General features: G+C 38.1%; 2 protein-coding genes across 4 annotated transcripts in view; one reads left to right on the forward strand and one right to left on the reverse strand.

The window, feature by feature from the left end:
• On the forward strand, positions 1 to 13,384 carry LOC144020342 (uncharacterized). The gene is made up of 15 exons (XM_077523714.1): positions 1 to 189; positions 301 to 417; positions 1,507 to 1,605; positions 1,707 to 2,489; positions 3,383 to 3,525; positions 4,141 to 4,250; positions 5,308 to 5,439; positions 6,491 to 6,524; positions 7,897 to 7,938; positions 8,012 to 8,171; positions 8,389 to 8,487; positions 8,592 to 9,383; positions 9,813 to 9,955; positions 10,934 to 11,043; positions 12,122 to 13,384. Exons 2-15 carry the CDS (start codon positions 318 to 320, stop codon positions 12,255 to 12,257), a joined length of 2,883 nt encoding a protein of 960 aa, XP_077379840.1. The 5' UTR covers positions 1 to 189; positions 301 to 317; the 3' UTR covers positions 12,258 to 13,384.
• The window catches only part of cabp2a (calcium binding protein 2a), a 20,077-nt gene continuing 11,383 nt past the window's right edge, over positions 13,251 to 21,944 (reverse strand). For all 3 annotated transcript variants that reach the window (XM_077523899.1, XM_077523900.1, XM_077523898.1), the window contains 5 exons: positions 17,160 to 17,190; positions 16,504 to 16,638; positions 15,584 to 15,693; positions 14,988 to 15,135; positions 13,251 to 14,239 (listed from right to left, as the gene is read on the reverse strand). In XM_077523899.1, coding sequence (XP_077380025.1) covers positions 14,214 to 14,239; positions 14,988 to 15,135; positions 15,584 to 15,693; positions 16,504 to 16,638; positions 17,160 to 17,190 — 450 coding nt within the window. In that variant the 3' untranslated portion in view covers positions 13,251 to 14,213. The remainder of the gene's footprint in view (positions 14,240 to 14,987; positions 15,136 to 15,583; positions 15,694 to 16,503; positions 16,639 to 17,159; positions 17,191 to 21,944) is intronic.

The raw sequence follows: 21,944 nt of genomic DNA on the forward strand, positions 1-21,944 counted from the left end.
TCGATTTCTTCCGCGTGAAACTGCTTTATTTCTCACAGTCACAAATGCAGGATAGATTGATGGGTGAAGTGTGACTATGATTCAAATCGATAATACTGCTAAGGAACTATTGAACTAACTGCTTTAATTTTACTTACTACTTGTTGCCAAATAAACTTTTGAGTATTGATAGAATCACCACAAGGAGTGGTAAGTTTTATTTTATATCTCTGCTTAAAATGCCAAAAATCAAATGCTAATACTTGTTTTTATTCATGCAACAAAAAAATTGTACATGGATGGTCTATTTCAACAACAAAGAGGAAGCAGTTGCAAAAATGACTGTTCAGTACCAAACTTCTCCAGAAACAACAATGGACATTGATGATGGCGGCTACAAACGTCTTTTAGCAAATGGCAGCAAGCTTCAATATTCAGGTAACAGAAATCCAGTTTATTGCCACACGTTATAAATAAAATGATCATCAAATTTTACCTTATTGTGTGCATTTAAGAAAGTTTTTTCACGCGAGTTATGAAATGAGGTTTTCCTAAGGTTGAAACTATTATGGATAGAATGTCTGTTTTGTGTTTTTAGGGTTGTTATCATGTTCTGTAGACACAAAGCCAACTTTGACACATTTATTTCACAGAAGGAATTCACACACAGCTTCCTGTTATTGTTCCTCTTAAGCGGATCAGCTTTTATTGATAATTAATAAATAAATAAATAAATAAATAAATAAATAAATAAATAAATAAATAAATAAATAAGAAAGGACGGCACAGTGGATGACTGGTTAGCACGTCCGCCTCCCAGTTCAGATGACTCGGGTTTGAGTCCAGGTTCCGGCCTTCCTGGGTGGTGTTTGCATGTTTTCCCCGTGCCTGCGTGGGTCTTCTCCGGGTACTCCGGTCTCCTCCCACATTCCAAAGACATGAATTGCAGGTTAATTGGGTGCTCCGAATTGTCCCTAGGTGTGCTTGTGAGTATGGATGGTTGTTTGTCTCTGTGTGCCCTGCGATTGGCTGACAACCAGCCCAGGGTGTACCCCGCCTACTGCCCAAAACCAGCTGGGATAGGCTCCAGCATCCCCACGACCCTTGTGAGGAATAAGCGGTTAAGAAAATGAATAAGAAAAATCTCCACAGGACTGTTTCAATACCATTTTTAATTGAACCAAGAAATGCATTGTTCAGTTAACGTATACATATTAAAATGTAGTTTAGGTTCATCCTGCAATTTTGTCTGAAAGCAGAATATCCCAAACCTTCTTCTGATCTATGACTCAAATCCGTGATTCGATCCAAACCGTGACTTTTGTGATCCATTACACCACGAGTACTTTGCCTCAATGGGTTGAGGAAACAGCCAACCAGTAATGAGCATGAAACCCCGCCCGGGAGACCGTGTTTGCATGTATGTCTGTGTGCGTGCGCGCGCGTGTTTCTTTTCCTGTAATGCTGTCCAGTTAATGCAGACCTTGTTCTAATTTGCCGTATTGAAAATCTATGTGTTTTATTCAGTTTATGCCTTGAGAAACAGCCCTTTTAGGGCTGCTACACTTGTCCTCGGTCTGATGTGTATTATTCTGGTGGCTGTGATCATCGGTCAATCTGTCCACTGTGAGTCCACCTCATTGTTACTTAACTTTGCCACAGACGTCAAAAGTTTGCTAACAGTGTAAAAGTACTTCACGAATGCATTTTTCTTTTTTCTGTGTTAGACTCAAAGGTGGGTAAAGACAATCAGATAAAGTTAGAAGCTGCTGGAGGGGAGAAAGACAACTTCAAGTCCCAACTGAAGACTTTGCAAAGTGAGAAGAGGAATCTCGAAGGTTCATATGAGCATCTACAACAAAGTTACAACTACATATCTAAATCGACAACTCAAATCAAAACCAACAACAACTTACTCAAAGCGGAAGCACAGCAACTAAAAGAGAGTCAAAGCAAGTTGCAAGCCAGTAACGCTGCTCTAAACAAAGAAATTGAGGAGCTGAAGACCAGTAAGGAGCAGTTGCAGACTAATAATGACGCCTTGTCGACTGCCAAAGACTCACTCCAAACAAAGTATGAAACACTGGGCAAGCGCAAGAATGCCTTTCAGGCCAACTACGATTCTTTGACAAAAGAGAGGGACCATTTGCAGAACAAAGTCAACAATGTAACACGGTCACGAGAGAAACTGCAAATGAGTTACAACAGCCTGATGAAGGATGTCGAGCACCTGGAGGAGCGATACAACTCCTCCTCCAGCGAGAGAGACAACATTGCAAGCAGTCACCAAAACCTAACATTGGAAAAGGAAACTCTGCAGGCCATTTACACCACACTCGCCAAAGCGACTGACGAATTGATGGCCTCCTACAATTCCACAGTTGAAGACAAAAAAGATCTTGAAAGCCGTTTGAAAAATGTGACTGCAGAGAGAGACCAGCAGAGGGTGCAAATCATCAACATGACTGCTGAGGTCGACCAGCTGCGGGCTACCGTCACAAGACTAAAAGGTAACCAGAAAATGCTTTCAGTATTTAACGTTAACTGATGTAAGAAAAGAAAACATTTGACACTTTCTACCAATTTTCAGACATGTTGAAATGGACAGATGTGTAGGATATGTATTAAAATGTGTTTGATTATACATTTTCTATGTACAAAGTATGGAAATACAGCAAGGGTGTAAACACGCTGAACATTTGTTTGTAAATGTCTACTCACAGAAAGTGAAAAAACAAAACAAAAAAAAGCTAAAAAAAAAAACAACAGAAAATCAAATATGTTGGCCCTATGTACAGGATATGCGTAAACATATCTTTGGCGTTCGGCCGAAACCTCCAAAGTCACAATTTGACAAATTTCATATTACTTTTGGACAGTCTACACATGTGGGAGTCATTTTTACAAATGATTGACCAATCTAAAGTGTTGAATATGGCTTGTTCTCTTCAATGATGCAAGTTTAATAATTGAAAAACATGTTTTTGGGCTCTCCTGAGAAGTGACGATTGTGGAGGTACAAGGTTTATGTGATATGTGTGTTGAGCATGCATAGAAATAGGCCTACTGTATGTATATGTTTTAGTGTATGTATGGATATATTGAAATCTCTTAGGCGTTAAAGATATGTAGATGTGGGATTGTATTTATGTTTTGCTCATGTGATTTTTGACGTCTGGAATAAATAAAATACAAATTTAAAAATAGCACTTGGATATCCTCTAAGATAAATTTGATTACAAAAATGTATTTTTCCAACCACATGTAAATGTGTGCTCTAACAAGAAATTGTAAAATGGCAATTAATTCCTTTCTTCGGTAAGTATGACAATATTTCTTTCTTATTACTGGTTCTAATGATACCTTTTTTTTCCCCCTATCAATGAATAACATTCCATTACAGACAAGGTCTGTCCAAGTGGCTGGAAGAAGTTTGAGAACAACTGCTACTTTGCTTCTTCATCAACCAAGTCATGGTACATGAGCAGAAACTACTGTCAGGGTGAAGGAGCAGACTTGGTCATCATAAACAGCAGAGAAGAAATGGTGGGTTACAGTATAGAATCAAGTTGATTCCATACTGTTTAAAACATTTCCTTCTTAGAGAGTCAGTTCATCTCATGGTTACAATTGGGTTTAAAGACGGGAATTACTGATTATCAGAAATGCCCAGCTCTGGAAATTTCACTTGTCAACTTTAAAAGCAAACTAATCTGCTCTGTTTCAAAAAAGTACTTCAGCTAAATTTGATTTCATAGGGCAATAGTCATAAATTGTTGTACAGTTGAAAACAAAATCAAATTTCCCTAAACCTTATTCAAAAAAGCACAATGAAAAAACTAAAATATACAAAACTCATACCCAGTATGAATGAATATTACAAAAGGCTTCAAGATTAGTAATCAGCTCAAACTCACACGCAACACTTGTTTATTAAAAGATGATTATTTATTTATTTTTTAATAAATCAAGACAGCATTTCTTAGAAGAACACGCATCGATAAACTGAAAGCCATATCGGCCACTTACATTAATTTCCACCAACATTTATAACCAGATGCATTTGGTTTCCTCCATTTGACATTTGAATTAAGTGGCAAGTCTTTTGTTGTACGGTTGATGTATAAACGAGAAACATGACCATTATCTTTCATTTTCTAGGTGTTTGTTAATGGCTTATATTCAACTAACAGAGAGGTCTGGCTTGGACTGACTGATGAAGGCGTAGAAGGTCGCTGGAAGTGGGTGGATGGGACCGCACTGACACTAAAGTAAGTGAAAGATATTTTCTCATTGTGTTTGATTAATTCACGGAAACTGTTAATGTAGATTAAACATTTTTGATGGGCAAATATGTTTAATCGTATTTGCTAGTACGTGCATTCAAATGTATTTCAATACACAGACGTGAGCAAAACCGTCATTACATGGGCCCATCATTGCCAGATGTCCACGATGGGCATCCATCAATGATATAAATAAAATACTTGCAAATACATGTGAACCTACTCCTATTGGATTTATGTCATAAACAAATGACATGAATGAGCCCCACAAGATCTAATAATGGTGTTTTAATGTCAGTAATTGTTTCCATGTGGTCACTGTTGCAAGACTTAAAAAAAAAAAAAAAAAAAAAAAAAAAAAAGTCATCACACATAGTTCAAATGGCAATCAAGGTTTTGCCCACCAGGGGGTTTTATGTAACCTGGCAATAGCCAGATTGATATTGTGATTCACACAAGGGAGTTCTCCACAATATCACTCTGGGAATGCTCCATGGTAATTTGCTCGGGAAAGGCGGGACATTCTGGACAATACTTGGAGCTGATTGGACGATGCGGCATCTTGTGCACGTTTGTTGACCAATCATGGCAACATAAAAATGTCGTCTTCGGTCTCGTCTTGATGGGAGGTTTTCCAGTTTAAAATGCACGAAGTGCCTCTCGTTGTTCAACATTCAACAAGGAAACGGACAATGAATAAAACTGCAAAAACAGAATTAATTGCAGCGTCCATTCGTCTATGTTAGGATTGTTTGTTTTCCCCGGCGCTTCCTGGTTTTGTCACAGCTGCATGTCCCGCCTTAAACAATGCCTGATTGGTCTGACCTTAAAAAAAAAAAAAAAAGGTTGCTGCGAACGTATCAGCGGGAGCAGTACATTACGGATTCTCGTAGTGTTTGTGAACAAATACCGCAAGAATTCAGCTTGCTGGCAAGGTTACGTTTTATGCCTCATGAGCTGCACGTTTTTGTGAACGAATTGCATGGAAAGCTAGGAAATATATACAGTACTTTAATATATATTGTTTCTCTCAACATTGCAGGTTTTGGGCCGATGACCAGCCGAACAGTTACAATGGCGATCAAGACTGTGCGGAGTTTTGGTACCGTTCTTCAGGAAAGTCCGAATGGAATGATGAAAAATGTAGTACACACAGATATTGGGTGTGTGAGATGTAGATAGCGTTTAGTAGATGCCAGAAAAGGCACACGGCTGCACACTTTTTTGACTATGAGCAGATCCTCCCATTGATGTGTGTATAAGTACACACCTTTGTGGAATGTCCACTCTCTGGTTGGAGCAATCCTGAAATGAGGGGATTCCCTTGTTTATACTGGATGTCGCCTGGACCGCATTCTCCGAAAGACAAGCACATTTTCTTGTTGCACACTCCACTACTGTAGCGCGCTATGAAGGTGAAACGTGCACAGAATATGTCCCCTAATGAGTAATGCAGGTGATATTTGAGTGATTATATTCAAGTTTGAGAAACACATAAAATGCCTAAAGAGGGGACTTTAAAAGGAAAAGTGCTAATATGGATATCATCCACATCATATACTAACTGTAATGGAAGTCAATTTAAAAGGTCTGCTGTTTTTTTTTCTTCAGATTTCCTTTTCCGATGTTAATCGTGGATTTACAATTACTTGATTCTGAATAACATGCTAGAGTATGGATTCTCTTTCATCAAATACATGAAAATGCATAAACGTGGGGGAAAAAACATGATAAAATAAACACCAAAACAATGATCAATAAATGAATGTAAATACACAACAATGATTAATAAATGTTGTTTATTCATATTCATCTCTCTCTTTTTTTTTCTTTTTTTTTTCCTTTTCATATTCATCTCTCATGTTCACGTCTCATTCTATTTTGTAAATATCAGGTAGGCCTAATATAAAAATAGACAAATGTCATCTGATTTAAGAAAGACATTTACACGTCATGTGGCCTCACTAGTTTGAAACTTGGAGGTTTGTTTGCAGCCGGAACTATCGGTCCCCGCCCATGATTGCTTCCACATGCCACCAATTACCCAGCCAATAAATAGTCATCATCCACCACCTGCAGCTGCCGAAGTGTCACAACCAGTGCACGGAAGCGTTCACACAGTGCTTGAGTCACAGTCCTTGTTTGTTGCCTTGCTCCTTCTGTTTGCCCCTCTTTTTCCTCCCTTTTGTTGTCCCTGTTTTGAGTGTTCTTTTTCTCCTCTCCAGTTTGGAGCTCTTTATGTTGAGCCTTTTTCCCTCAGTAAGAGGTGTTTTGTTTTTTTCCTATTAATGAACTGCAGCCGTTACTGCCAACTCTTCGCCTGTGCCTGAGTCCTCCCTCTCCACGCCGTGTCAACCATTTGCACTTGGCTCCATGTTGGGGGGCACTGTGAACCACCATGCATGTGTTACCTCACAACCCCTAGTCAAAAATGTGCACACAGGGTCTAAATATTTGTACTGGAGTAAAGTTTCTAATGAACGACTCTTTGAGCTCTGATGCTTAGTCATTTAAGACAATCTTTAGCAGTTCCTCATTCTTGTTGATATGTTGTGATAGCATTTTCCAGGAAAATATAATCCAAAGCATACACTGTGAGTGGATGCAGGCCACATCCTGTTTAGTTGCTAACGCACACAGAAGTGACGTCCATTTGAAGTTCTTAGTTCTCAGACGAAGAGCCAGGTCAGAATTTCTATTCCCTTTGTTATTATGCTGCATCAGCAGTTAATGAAACCGGCAAAATGTAATACTTCAAAGCAATTTAAGTCGACCAGTTTCATGTATGTGCTCGCTTGTCTAATGACTGCCACAATGTTAAAAGTCCCAAACTTCAGAATTTCCTTTTGTCACTTTGGCTGGCATAGATGCATGTCTAGAAACTCAGCCAACCCTTCTGTTTTGGTTACAGTTCATCATGTTCAAGGACCCTCGAGTGCATGAATGCACTGCTGATATGCCTGCATGTTGTCGTCAGACCTCAGAACTATTATTTATTTTTACTGCCCTTCTTGAAAAACATGTTTATTTCCCCCCAATCTGAGTTGTACCACTTAGAGGCAACATCAATGGTGGTGAATGTCTTTAGCTAGCTGTGCCTACTTTGCAGAATTCAATACAGATTTTTATTCATTCTTATAGTTGTGTATATCAGGATATGCACGTTGAAATTGAAAACTATCATGACTAAGATATATGGAAAAATAAAATAAAATAAAGTTTTAAATGTTAAGAATAAAATTGTGGATCTATTCAACCAGTATTTTCAGATTTTTGTGTGTGTGTGTGTGTGTGTGTGTGTGTGTGTGAATAATCCAGGTTTGAAAAAAAATAACCACCTTTTTTTTTCTTTTTTTTTTTCCCCCCTGAGAATTTAATGTCAAAAACTGCACGTTCAGCATTTGTGTGTTCTGTAGAATCTCGCCTTCCGGATATTGTTTCATATTGTGAAATAGTTCCCGAGTTTCTGTGTGGTTGCATCGACTTCTTCTGCATGAAGCTGCTTTATTTCTCACAGTCACAAACGCAGAATAGATCAGTGGGTGAAGTGTGACTATGATTCAAATCGATAATATTGCGAAGGGACTACTGAACTAACTGCTCTAATTTTACTTACCGTGTGTTGCCAAAGCAACTTTTGACTACAGTATTTATATCATCACCACAAAGAGTGGTAAGTCTTATTTTATATCTTACATTCAGTTTAAATTGCCAAAAATCAAATGCTAATATATTTATTCATACAGCAAAAACTTGCACCTGGATCATCTATTTACTTCAACAACAAAGAGGAACCAGTTGCAAAAATGACTGTTCAGTTCCAAACTTCTACAGAGACAACAATGGAAATCGATGATAGCGGCTACAAACGTCTTTTAGCGGACGGCAGCAAGTTTCAATATTCAGGTAACACAATTCCAGTTTATTGCCACACTTTATAAATAAAGTGATCAGAAAAGGTGACCTATTGTATACAAGTTGTTTTTTTAATGTGAATTGTGAAATAAGGTTTTTCTTTATGGCTGTTGTCTGGTTTGCCCCTTCAGGTTGTTACAACGTTCTGTAGACACAAAGCCAAACTAGATTGTGTTCATATTAATCTAATGTAATGTGTTTCATTCAGTTTATGCCTTGAGAAACAGCCCTTTTAGGGCTGCTACACTTGTCCTCGGTCTGATGTGTATTATTCTGGTGGCTGTGATCATCGGTCAATCTGTCCACTGTGAGTCCACCTCATTGTTACTTAACTTTGCCACAGACGTCAAAAGTTTGCTAACAGTGTAAAAGTACTTCACTTGAATGCATTTTTCTTTTTTTCTGTGTTAGACTCAAAGGTGGGTAAAGACAATCAGATAAAGTTAGAAGCTGCTGGAGGGGAGAAAGACAACTTCAAGTCCCAACTGAAGACTTTGCAAAGTGAGAAGAGGAATCTCGAAGGTTCATATGAGCATCTACAACAAAGTTACAACTACATATCTAAATCGACAACTCAAATCAAAACCAACAACAATTTACTCAAAGCGGAAGCACAGCAACTAAAAGAGAGTCAAAGCAAGTTGCAAGCCAGTAACGCTGCTCTAAACAAAGAAATTGAGGAGCTGAAGACCAGTAAGGAGCAGTTGCAGACTAATAATGACGCCTTGTCGACTGCCAAAGACTCACTCCAAACAAAGTATGAAACACTGGGCAAGCGCAAGAATGCCTTACAGGCCAACTACGATTCTTTGACAAAAGAGAGGGACAATTTGCAGAACAAAGTCAACAATGTAACACGGTCACGAGAGAAACTGCAAATGAGTTACAACAGCCTGATGAAGGATGTCGAGCACCTGGAGGAGCGATACAACTCCTCCTCCAGCGAGAGAGACAACATTGCAAGCAGTCACCAAAACCTAACATTGGAAAAGGAAACTCTGCAGGCCATTTACACCACACTCGCCAAAGCGACTGACGAATTGATGGCCTCCTACAATTCCACAGTTGAAGACAAAAAAGATCTTGAAAGCCGTTTGAAAAATGTGACTGCAGAGAGAGACCAGCAGAGGGTGCAAATCATCAACATGACTGCTGAGGTCGACCAGCTGCGGGCTACCGTCACAAGACTCAACGCAACGCAAGGTAACCAAAAAATGCTTTCAGTATTTAACAGCTTAGATGTTAGAAAATAAACCATTTGATAGTTTCTACCCCTTTTCAGACATTTTGAAATGGACATATGCATATGATATGCATTAAAATGTGTGTGATTATATTGTATATTTACAAAGTAGGCCAATGGAAATATAGACAAGCGTTTAAAAACACTGTGAAAATATTTATTTTTATTCAGAATATGTTTGTATTTACACAGTATACACTTAAAAATATATGTACATGAATGATGAATGTAAAGAAAATGGTTTGTCCAACATGCATGTCTGCTCTGACAAAAAAAAAAGTGTTCAACAAAGATGCCAATTAATTCCTTTATTAGGTAATTATGACAATATTTTGATTACTTGTTGTCATATATATTTCTTTCTATCAATAATTAACATTCCATTACAGGCAAGGTTTGTCCAAGTGACTGGAAGAAGTTTGAGAACAGCTGCTACTTTGTTTCTACTTCCAGCAAGACATGGTACATGAGCAGAAACTACTGTCAGGGTAAAGGCGCAGACTTGGTCATCATAAACAGCAGGGAAGAAATGGTAGGTTGATACTGTACTGTAAACAATATTTCCTTCTTCAAGGCACAGTCAATCTCATGCTGACCATCACTTTCACTCATTAACATTGCCTACAAACAATTTTGTTTGAAAAAAAAGTACTTTAAGTACAATTGATTCAAAGGGCTGCAGTTGAAAATAAAAACAAATTGCCCCTAACACGTGTTTACATATTTATTTTTGTATTTATTTCAACATTTGTTTTTTTGAATCTCATTTAGTATTTTTGTATGTATTTTTACTTTATATATTTAGAATATATATTTTTGTTGTTTTTATTTCCATTTACATGTATTTTTTGTGTTTCATTTTTGAATTATATTTCTTATATCTGTCTGATTTTCACTTTTATTCATTAATTGATTTATTTAGTCTATTTATTTTTAATTTGGACAGTTTTGGTCCTCCATTGCGTCAAACCCTCCTGTACACTCTTGCATACGACGTATCATTTATACATCACGTGTAGGCGGTGACTAGGAGTTTTGTAACGTATTGATACATCATGAAGACATGAAGAGTTTAAATGTGTGCCTGTCCGAGCAAGATGACCTGGATGTAGTTGGAGGATAGGAACGTGGGAATTCTGCAAATGCTTAGGAAAGGTTAAAAAAAAAAGAAGAAAAAAAAAAAAGAAAATTAAAAAAGGTTAAAAAAAAAAAAAAAATCCTCCAACTACTTCTGGGTCACCTCGCTCCGATAGAATCACAACGTAAACTCTGTTATGCATTTATGACTTACACATTCTTTTTAAAAATGTGTGGATTGAAATATGCATTAGTAAATAGGTTTTGATAGAATAATGGCCCCATAACCTTCCACCAACTTACACCACCATGTGTCAGATTTTATTTGTATTCATCCATTTCAGTGATTTCACAGGTCTTTTGTTGCGAAGTTCTACTGTATATGTTATAGAAATATAAACAACCAATATGACTGTCATCTTTCTTTTTCTAGAGATTTGTTAATGACTTGTTTTCAAGTTACAAAGAGGTCTGGCTTGGACTGACCGATGAGGGAGTAGAAGGCCACTGGAAGTGGGTGGATGGAACCGCAATGACCCTACAGTAAGTAAAAGATCAAAGCTCATTGTGCTTTATTTGCCACGATTATCAAGGGTTGCTACTGGTGGTATTGGTGGTCTATCCCAATATTAGCTACGGGCCAAATTGTGCTGAGGTTCTGAAGTGTGTTAAGCATCCAGGATGGAATTTCTGCAGCGTGCATTAAAGCCATTCATAGTGGTTGGGCAGCTCAATCTAAATATTAATACTCATACTAAGCCTAAGTCTGCCCAGCTGTGTCACCTTGAAAGGCACAAAAATTAAATATGAAAACGAAATATTCTGAAAATACTTTGACATATAAATTCATCTGTTTGTAGATGAGCAGGATATATAGTATGTATTGTTGAGTATAGTAAAATTGATTTGTGGCATCTCAAACGATAAATGAACGTAACAAGGTCTAGTTAGTTATGGTGTTTTCATTTCAGTAATTATCCATCCATCCATCCATCCATTTTCTTGACCGCTTATTCCTCACAAGGGTCGCGGGGGGTGCTGGCGCCTATCTCGGCTGGCTCTGGGCAGTAGGCGGGGGACACCCTGAACCGGTTGCCAACCAATCGCAGGGCACACAGAGACGAACAACCATCCACACTCACAAGCACACCTAGGGACAATTCAGAGCATCCAATTAACCTGCGATGCATGTCTTTGGAATGTGGGAGGAGACCGGAGAAGACCCACGCGGGCACGAGGAGAACATGCAAACTCCACCCAGGAAGGCCGGAGCCTGGACTCGAACCCGAGTCCTCAGAACTGGGAGAGGCGGACGTGCTAACCACTCGTTCACCGTGCCGCCCCTTCAGTAGTTATATATATATATATATATATATATATATATATATATATATATATATATATATATAATAAAATAAAAAAATAAAAAGCCATCACACATAGTTCAAATGACAATCAAGGTTTGGTCCACCAGGATGTTTTGTGGCTCATGACAAGAACCGTTTTGTGAAGTTTGAACCAATTGCATGGAAAGCTTCAATATGGCTTCATCTGGCCTTCACCACACAAGGTTATTCCTTAATATATACTTTAACTTATATTGTTTCTCTTGACATTGCAGGTTTTGGGGTGACGACCAGCCAAACAGTTACAATGGCAATCAGGACTGTGCAGAGTTTTGGTACCGTTCTTCAGGAAATGCTGAATGGAATGATGAAAAATGCAGTGCAATGAAATCTTTGGTGTGCGAGATGTAGATGCCTTCGGGGCATATTGGCCCATGCGCTTCACACATTTTGGTTCGTGCGGATCCTCCCATCAACTTCAGCGTGTCATGAAATGTACACACGCTGGGTGGAGCGACCCCAAAAGGAAGGTGTTTCTCTGTTTATACTTTATCTTGCCTGGTCCGCATTTTCCCATAGAGCACAATTTCTGTTGTGCACTAGCACTCTGTGAAGGTGAAAGGTTATATTGCACGAATATGGCCCTTATTTACCAAGTGATATCTGAGCGACTGCAATGACTGAAATGTGGATATCCTCCACAGCTTTATTCACAGCATATACTAAATGTTATGGAAGTAAAAAAAAAAAAAAAAAAAAAAAAAAAAAAAGCCAAACGTATTGTATTAAATACTAGACATTTTGAGCCTTCTATTTAATGATTACAATATTTTTTTCCCCATTAAAACCCTGACCTATATGATCTGACAAATGCATCGCGCGGATAATCCACTAGAGGGCAGTATCACCCAATTGATGGCTTTTCCAGCGACCTTCCAAAATCACCCTAATTGAAAGCCCGGTTCAATGTATCCGCACAAGTTTCTTACCGCTTGGGAAGTGCCTTTTACCACAACAATTTAGCAATTTACCACAATTTACAAAATACAACAATTTACCACTTCAACATATAAATAAATACCAAATTGGGTGATAAGCGAACTGATGCATTTTGGGTACTGTCCACTTTCTACTTTCTCTTCCTCTTTCATTGGAATGTCAGTCTCTTCAAATGTTTTAAAATTGAATTCTTGCAAAGGTTGATCATCTCTGCATGATTAACAATTGTGCACATGGAAGTTAACGGGAATTGGGCATTTTCAAGGTTGCAAATCTAAGTTTCATGTAGGGGTAACAAAACGACGTGCTGGTTGCCTTCATAACATTCAACGACATGGACAAAGGTCAATTCATGCATGGAGTCATAAAGAATGTGGTGGAACCTCATCAAACAACCAACATGAATTAAGTTGGACAAAAGTGTTTTTATTTATATCCGTTCTTAAAATGTACATATTACTAAGATATTAAACTGTAAAAATAGAGCATTTGTTTGTTGAAACAGTGAAAAAAATAAAGACTTGATACAATACCATCTACCAGCGACTTGTTGACCCCATTCTTTTATGTGAACAAGTAGGATTTTGGATTATACAAGAAGTAGTTTGGTCTTTCCCCCCCCTGACTTTTTCATCTCATGTCTCATCTCTCTGTTCTCTCATTATTTAATATGAATCTGTTTTTATTTTAATTCTATTTTGGGTGAAAGTGATTCTTGTAGTAAATGATTGACGTTCTCACACTGTTTTTGGTTGATTTGACTTCATAACAAGTTTGCTTCAAATACTGTATATCACAACCCCTATGTACAATTTGGTTATAAAATGTATTCCATTATATTCTAACATTGTCGACCAACAATGAGGAACAGATTTCAACTGGGTTTCAGTACAGTATTTGGTTTTAAAGCACTTTATCACATTTACTTGTTGTTAAAATCTAAATTGTGTCACAGTAATTTTCAAAGTCTTGAATTAGACTTATTTTTATTCAATATAACATATAGGCCTACTACAAAATAATTTGGTTCATTTTCAAAAAAAAAAGAAAAAAAAAAGTAAATAAATAAATCATATACTATTTGAAAGTTGCATAGCAAAGTGTAACTACCGGTAACTGAAATGAGGTTATCCACTGTGAAAAAAAGTTTGCCGGCAGCATGTTCGTTTTATGAAAAATGTTTTTGTTTTCTTGTGCTTCATGTCTTGACAGTCACATGAAATAGTCACAAAATAGTAATACATGCAGAGGGGTCTCTTATACTTGTTAGCAAATGAAAGGATGGACACAAACACGTATGAGAAGAATTACAATCACAAAAACATTGACAGTGTGTAGTCCCCATTCATTGCAGCAAAGACGGTCCAGTCAGCGAGACATCATTCGCACAAACTCTGAGGAAAGAAAATATTCTTATCAAGGGTGAGACCAACTTTCATTCCATTTTAATCTTATGGAGTGGGACGTATAATGTACAGATACTGGCCATAACATTAGGTACACCTGCACATTCAATAGAGAGCTCTTTTTTTTTTTCTTTTTTTTTATGTTGCCTTTTCAAAGATGATAGTTTTGATTTATATTGTCACAGACGTATTCATTTCAAAATATTTCTAACTGAAACCCGACTTCTGGGGCAGAAATGTTGCGTATCTCACAAAAAAAAACAAAAAAACACTTCCCTAAATGTTGCGTCAATGGTCATTACCCAATATGAAGAATGCAGAGCTTGTGAATTTCCAGAGGGGGGGGGGGACATACGTGAGAACTGTCTTTCTGAGATTGTGAGTCACTTTGTACTGTTGTGTACTCGTTAACTTCCCCCAACTCTGAGTTGTTCTGCGATAGCAGCATAAAATGCATCTTGGATATTTTCCTTGTCAAGTTTTCACTTGTATCCAACTGATGCATCCTTGGTTTAAGCTAGCTGACAAAAACAAGATCTGGATATTCTGTGTGCTCTAACTTTATTTTCTTTATTCTTGATTTGTACTTTTGAGAGACCCTTCCTAAAATCACGTTTGTTTTTTGCTGGTTGTTAAAAAAAACTAACATTTTTTAATACTTTTTTTTTTCTTTTAAGTGTGCCTGTTAAAATTGTATGCAGATGTATCTAACATTGTGGGCGATACACATACTCACCCTCAAAGTCCACCTCTCCGTCCCCGTTGAGGTCAACGTCACGCAGGATCTCATCGATCTCGCGGTGGTTGAGTTGCTCTCCCATCAACTTCTTCATGGCCTCTCTCAGCTCCCCAAGGCTGATCTGACCATCCCCATCAGAGTCAAACTGGGAAAATCACAAGAAAAAAAATACCACATATTATTATTATTATCCATCCATCCATCCATTGTCTTGACCGCTTATTCCTCACAAGGGTCACGGGGGCTGCTGGCGCCTATCTCAGCTGGCTCTGGGCAGTAGGCAGGGGACACCCTGGACTGGTTGCCAACCAATCGCAGGGCACACAGAGACGAACAACCATCCACACTCACACGCACACCTAGGGACAATTCGGAGCGCCCAATTAACCTGCCATGCATGTCTTTGGAATGTGGGAGGAGACCGGAGTACCCGGAGAAGACCCACGCGGACACGGGGAGAACATGCAAACTCCACCCAGGAAGGTCCGAGCCTGGACTCGAACCGGATATTGTTATTATTATTATTATTATTATTATTATTATTATTATTATTAATGGACAAATAATGGACAAATCGCATCTATAATGCTTACCTCTTTAAAGGCATCCCTCAGCTCTTTGACTCCAATCATGTCTGCAGTCTCAGCCAGCATTTTTGGACCCATCAACTCCACAAAGTCTTCAAAGTCTACTCTGCCGCCACCTGGAGGCCAACAAACAGGAAGCGTAAAAGAAACTACAGTAAATAAAGTAGAATCATGTTGAGCCATGAAAAATTACTTACTCCACCAAGAGTACATTAAGAAAGCGAATACTTTTTACATTTTAAAGACCATAGATGCCAGCTCAACTGTTTGATTATTGATAAACGAGTTATTTATCATTTATGACTTGTTTTGGTTTTGTAGAACTTAAAGATGGGCCCTACATAGATGGGATGAAGATGGAAAAGTCACAATGGTAATATTACATATTTTCTGCAATATTTACATATATAAAAAAACAATATACTACTGTAATACAAAACAATGGAAAAATACAGTAATCACGTATTTCTTCAACAAGTAGCAGTTCTTCCTGTTTTCACTGTTAACCCGAACATTCAAAATAATTAAATACATTAAGTATACAATACTCAAAATTTTACAAAAACTACTACTAACTTAAATTTTTGTAGTTGGTGTAACTGCATGATTTTATAAGTGATTTGTACTAATAATTTTTTATTAAATTGAACTATACTGATTTTTGGGTATGGATAACTTAAAAACATTAATTAGCTATAACTTAATAAAATGTATATATATACATTTGTATAGCTTCTTAAAAAACAAAACAAGCCGTGTCAACAAGGGCCGATCAAATTATACATTCCAAATAAATCCAAAGTTTTTTGGTCAAATGTGTTATATTATTTAAAAAAGACAAAAACAAAAAAAAAATCATTTTGGGCGGATAAAGGACTTTTGCTTGTTTTCGTTTTCAATTGTCACTTTTTCAATTCTGGACTTACAGATCTGCTGGCTGAGCTCTATCAGTTCCATTTCTGTTGGCATGTATCCCATCGTCCTCATGCACTCGCCAAGGTCCTTACAGCTGATAAAGCCGTCTTTGTCCTTGTCAAACTCTCGGAATGCCTCACGCAGCTCTGTTGGAATAATTTATATTTACATTGAAATATGTTTTTTGCTTGTTTGTTTTTTTGCTTTAGCTTGACTGTATGCATCACACCTCTCTCTTTTTTTTTTAAAGGATTGACGGATTCTGGATGAAAATCACTTTGGAAACCCAAACCACTGCACCAATAAAATGAAACTGCGATTGCATTTTTTATATCTTTACAATCAAAGCTGTTGTGTTGACATGGACCAAATGTCGTACATCTACTTAGCATTCATAATCTGAAAACAATCACGGGGAAAATGCCATCCTCTTCATCTTTTATACAATTTTATTTTCTACAGGAATATTTATTATAAATCTCATGTTACTGTAGTACTCTTTGTTATGCATCTTTACGTGAAAACCATTGAGCACTTGTACAGTTCAAAAACAGAATTGGGATGTGTCAAAGTGAGGGCAAAGTGTGAACAGCTCTCCAGTTCCCAATTAAGTGATTACATTGAAATGAATGACAGGGAAGATATGTTAATCAAAGAGTTGTCCTACCTTCCATTTCTTCAGGCCGCAGGTCTCGGTCCTGCCGGGTGTAGATCGTGTTCAAATAGTGCATGAAAAGAAGAGAAAAATGAAAAGCAGTTTGACTATGTACACACTATATGGGCGATACTGACAGCAAACTCACTTAGCAAAGTTTAGCAATCTTTTATGCCTGATGTCAGAAAAATGTGTTGTGCTTAGTTGAGCCACAAAAAAACAAGGCTCCATTCCAGCACACGCACAAAAATCGAACTGTATATGCTGAGTGAACTTGCAACAACTAGAATCAAACGACCGAGAAGATAAAAGGCAGCAAACATAAAAATAAAAATAATAATAATAAAAAAAATCATTTTTTCCTGTTTTACATTTAATGCACACTTTCACAATCAAGCGCCCTATTTTAGGTGGAATTGTCTTTCTTTTTGTATTTTTGTAGACATACGCAGGTCAATATGTACATTTACGCTGTTGTGGGAGTGAACACAGCCAACTTGCTTCCCGGCCAATGGAATCAGCCCCTCTCATTCCCTTTAAATTCAGCTCAACAGATGCATGTTGTCTACATAGCGGAAGCATAGACTGACTCACTTGAGTCTATGCAGGAGATCGGCAAGCGTAAAGTACGTTTGTAAAACAATTATATTTCCTTCTATAATAACAATTTTACAGATTTTTCTGCCCCCTTGTTGAGTGTGGCTGCCTAGTTGATACATAGTGATGATTCATGGCATTCATCATTAAGGTTGGGGAATCCAGATCCAGAAAGTAAAATCCCTGCAATAGATTGGCTTTTGCCACAGGTGCTTCTACTCAACTGGCAGGTAAACGAGCTCGTCTCCACCTATTGAAACATTACCCCAAGGAAAAAAAAAAAAAACAACCTCAAAGGGTACGTATGCATAAAGGTTTGTGAAACATCGTTGAGGTGAAACAAGGATACATCTGTTCACGATATGTTTTGCGAGGTTGTGGCATCATCAGCAGGAATAATACAGCGTCGGATTAGAGGTTGCAGAGGGGACAACACAAGGAGATTACAGCCACAAATTGTATTACAAATCACGAAAGCTTATCGGTTTTTCATTTTCCACCCCAAACCAATTTTGGCAGCTGTGGTTTCATTAAACCGATATTAATTCACCTGCACATTCACATGTATGGCTCTTGATTGAATTGTAATCACTTGCAATAAATATGAATATTGACATCAAGCTGACATAATGTGGCTTGTTGATTGATTTTTTTTTTCTTGCATGCCCATTTTTTTCTGTTCCGCTACAAATCAATGTTATTCTGAACTAAGCATAAATGCAATAAGGTAATTATGGAAAGACCTTACTGTACATACCGTATTGCAGAATGTGTGACAGTCTAATAGAATACACAGTAAATACTTGAATTTTCATGTATTTTTACTTGAATTAATTAATTATATTTCAGGACAACTTTTACTTTTCCCCCACTACATTTATTAAATAAAATGTATATTGTTACTCCCATACATTTCCACAGGATCATTGCAATTCATTACACTAAAATAAAATCAGAAATCGTAATGCATGAACCGCTGAGCACAAAAGCACAGAAATAATCTTGCCAGTACCAAGCAAGAATTGTCCCCTAAAGAAAATTAAAATAAAAAGTAAAAACATAATTCAAACACCAACTTTAAAAAATTGTATATATATATATGTCTCCGGTTCGAGTCCAGGCTCGGACCTTCCTGGTTGGAGTTTGCATGTTCTCCCCGTGCCCGCGTGGGTCTTCTCCGGGTACTCCGGTCTCCTCCCACACTCCAAAGACATGCATGGCAGGTTAATTGGGTGCTCCGAATTGTCCCTAGGTGTGCGTGTGAGTGTGGATGGTTGTTCGTCTCTGTGTGCCCTGTGATTGGTTGGCAACCAGTCCAGGGTGTCCCCCGCCTACTGCCCAGAGCCAGCTGAGATAGGCGCCAGCAGCCCCCGCGACCCTTGTGAGGAATAAGCGGTCAAGAAAATGGATGGATATATATATATATATATATTTCAAGTTTCAACATGGCGGAGAGTGCAGAAGGATTCGCGAATGACAAGAAATATTAACACTTATAACAGGCTCTTTTAGAATCTATACAATTAAGTTGTATACACAATTTTGCTATAACAACAAAATCACATGAACAGAACTCGATCATAATTAGCAGTTTCCTGATGGTAACGTCCATCTTTCCCATAGCACGTGAAAGCAGGGTGAAGTGTCTTTAGGGGTTTATGGACAGTGGGCCGGCCCAGACGTTTGGCTACTGTGTGATGATTGGATGAGCTGTCTGAGGTAACTGTAAAGAATGAGCTTCCCCTCATTTGAATGACCAGCAGCAGTAAAGACTTTTACTCTTGCCCGATTGGACCAGGTGACTTAGAGGAATTAATGTCAGGGCTTTTGATTGTTCCTTCTTAGATCCCTCCGCCAGGCAAATTTGGCTCGTTTACAAATTCATGGGAGTGGTCAGGGCAAACCTCTGTTCCTACTCGGCTTTGCGCAAGGTTAATAAGGGCATGACTGGATAAATTTGTGATATGAAAGTAAGTTGTATACAATTAATGTTGAGCACTTCTGTCACAAATATCACAAATTTGCCTGCCTGGACTGGTTTGACAGAGATAGAGATTAGGTGAAAGAATAATGCAGCTGGAAGTAATAGAATAAGTAAAGACTAGAATAAAATTATATACAAGTGTGCTATTATTGTGCACAGTATGTACTTTGAGTGTGTCTCAAAAAAAAACAAAAAACTTGAATACACTATTTTAGCGACAATTAGTTGCAATAAGTGTTTGATTGGTGAGCAGTTCAAGTTGTAAGTTGCCTCTCAGCCTAAACTTATGTTCCAGCTCAAATGATAAGGTCAACTGTTATACTGTTGATCAATGGATTAACAGTTTTTGTTTTTTTACTTGTAGCATTAACAATCATTATTGATTAACTACAAAACTTCCCAATTGGGATTATATATCACAACCTAGGTGCAATAGGATCAAGGGTTTCAGACTTGTTTTCATCGTGGGCTACGATGGTTGCATAAATCCATCCATCCATCATGCTTAGCTTCACTAGGCTTGCGGTTGTACTCGAGCTTATGTCAGTTGACTTGAGAGGTGGGTTTCAACCTGGGTGTGTCGGCAGCCAAGCACACATAAGTGTAGACAAAACAAACATTCAATCTCACATTCACACCTTAGAGCAGGGATGGGCAACTTAAAGAACAACAAATCCTCCAACAATAAACACAATTTTGGTCATTTTATCATGCACGAAAATACGACCAAAATGAGCATATTCCATGGCAGGTCCCCCACGAACAAAACGTTGGTACATTCTGCGCATGCTCCTTCTTGACGTCAATTCATCGTCACTTTTGGGAATTTGTAGTGACTTCTGGGATGGGATACTAAGTGAGGTTGTATATGTTAGGTCTTCACATGGGACACTAATGGTTGAGGTTAGGAAGATGGTCGTAGTACGGTTGACGTTACAAAACTACAAAACATGTAGTCAACACGAAGTACTGGCCTGTTAGCTAAGCCAGATAGATGCTTGTCTTCTGACCAAACAACCTGGGTTCAAAGCTCAATTATTCCTGTTGTAGTTAAGTTTACTATTTTATTTTAGTTTTTGTTATTTATAAGGCCGATAGTAGTTGCTAAAATACAATACGTACCCTTTGGTCATAATTTGGCACATTTCAAAACGACCTATGTGGTCGGATTAATTGGAGGACTGTCTCAATATTGTAGTAGACTGCAGTGTAAGTAGACTGCAGTATACAACTAAGACATGTTTTCCATCTAGTGGTGATTGGTAATATTACTTAAACTACGGTCGGCCCCTGCAAATTTGCAGTTTAGCACCCCAGATTCAATAAATCGCAGATTTTTGTCTCAACATTTGCTCATATTTTATAGCTTATTGAATGTTTATCAGCATTTTTTAAATATATATATTTTTTTGGGTGGGGGCGGGAAAAAAATAAAAATGTAAATCATATTTATAATAATAATAATAATAATAATAATAATAATAATAATAATAATAATTACTATTATTATTATTACTATTATTATTATTATTATTATTATTATTATTATTATTATTATTACGAGTCTAGGCTCCTGCCTTCCTGAGTGGAGTTTGCATGTTCTCCCCGTGCCTGCGTGGGTCTTCTCCGGGTACTCCGGTCACCTCCCACATTCCAAAGACATGAATGGCAGGTTAATTGAGCGCTCCGAATTGTCCCTAGGTGTGCTCGTTTGTGTGGATGGTTGTTTGTCTCTGTGTGCCCTGCGATTGGCTGGCAACCAGTCCAGGGTGTCCCCCGCCTACTGCCCAAAGCCAGCTGAGATAGGCTCCATCACCCCCCTGTGACCCTTGTGAGGAATTAAGCGGTCTAGAAAATGGATGGATGGATGGACGGATGGATGGATGGATGGATGGATGGATGGATGGATGGATGGATGGATTATTATTATTATCATTATTTGAATTAATTTGCCCATCCCTGAACTTGATGCTGATGGCAACATGCCCCTTGATTAGATCGGCGGCACATTGGTGGAGGGGTTAGCACATCTACCACGCAGTTCGGAGATTAGCAGTTCAAATGCATGCTCTGGCCTGTCCTTTGCATGGTCTGGGGATGTGTTGCAGAAATGAGTACTGTGCCACTGTTTGGAAGTTGCCTTAAACAGCAACTTTGAAACCTAACGTCTCCTCTTCATTCAAGGTTACCTCATATCTCTGTGGACCGTAACTCAG

The sequence above is a fragment of the Festucalex cinctus genome, chromosome 6 (assembly GCF_051991245.1).
Source record: "Festucalex cinctus isolate MCC-2025b chromosome 6, RoL_Fcin_1.0, whole genome shotgun sequence".
Lineage (NCBI taxonomy): Eukaryota > Metazoa > Chordata > Actinopteri > Syngnathiformes > Syngnathidae > Festucalex > Festucalex cinctus.

Excerpts from the sequence above, each read along its gene's own strand:
- LOC144020342 (XM_077523714.1), top strand. The coding sequence starts at position 318 with ATGACTGTTCAGTACCAAACTTCTCCAGAAACAACAATGGACATTGAT. Across the intron at positions 5,440-6,490 it reads AGATATTGGGTGTGTGAGAT|TTTGGAGCTCTTTATGTTGA; the intron begins GTAGATAGCGTT and ends TCTCCTCTCCAG. Across the intron at positions 9,384-9,812 it reads AAGACTCAACGCAACGCAAG|GCAAGGTTTGTCCAAGTGAC; the intron begins GTAACCAAAAAA and ends ATTCCATTACAG.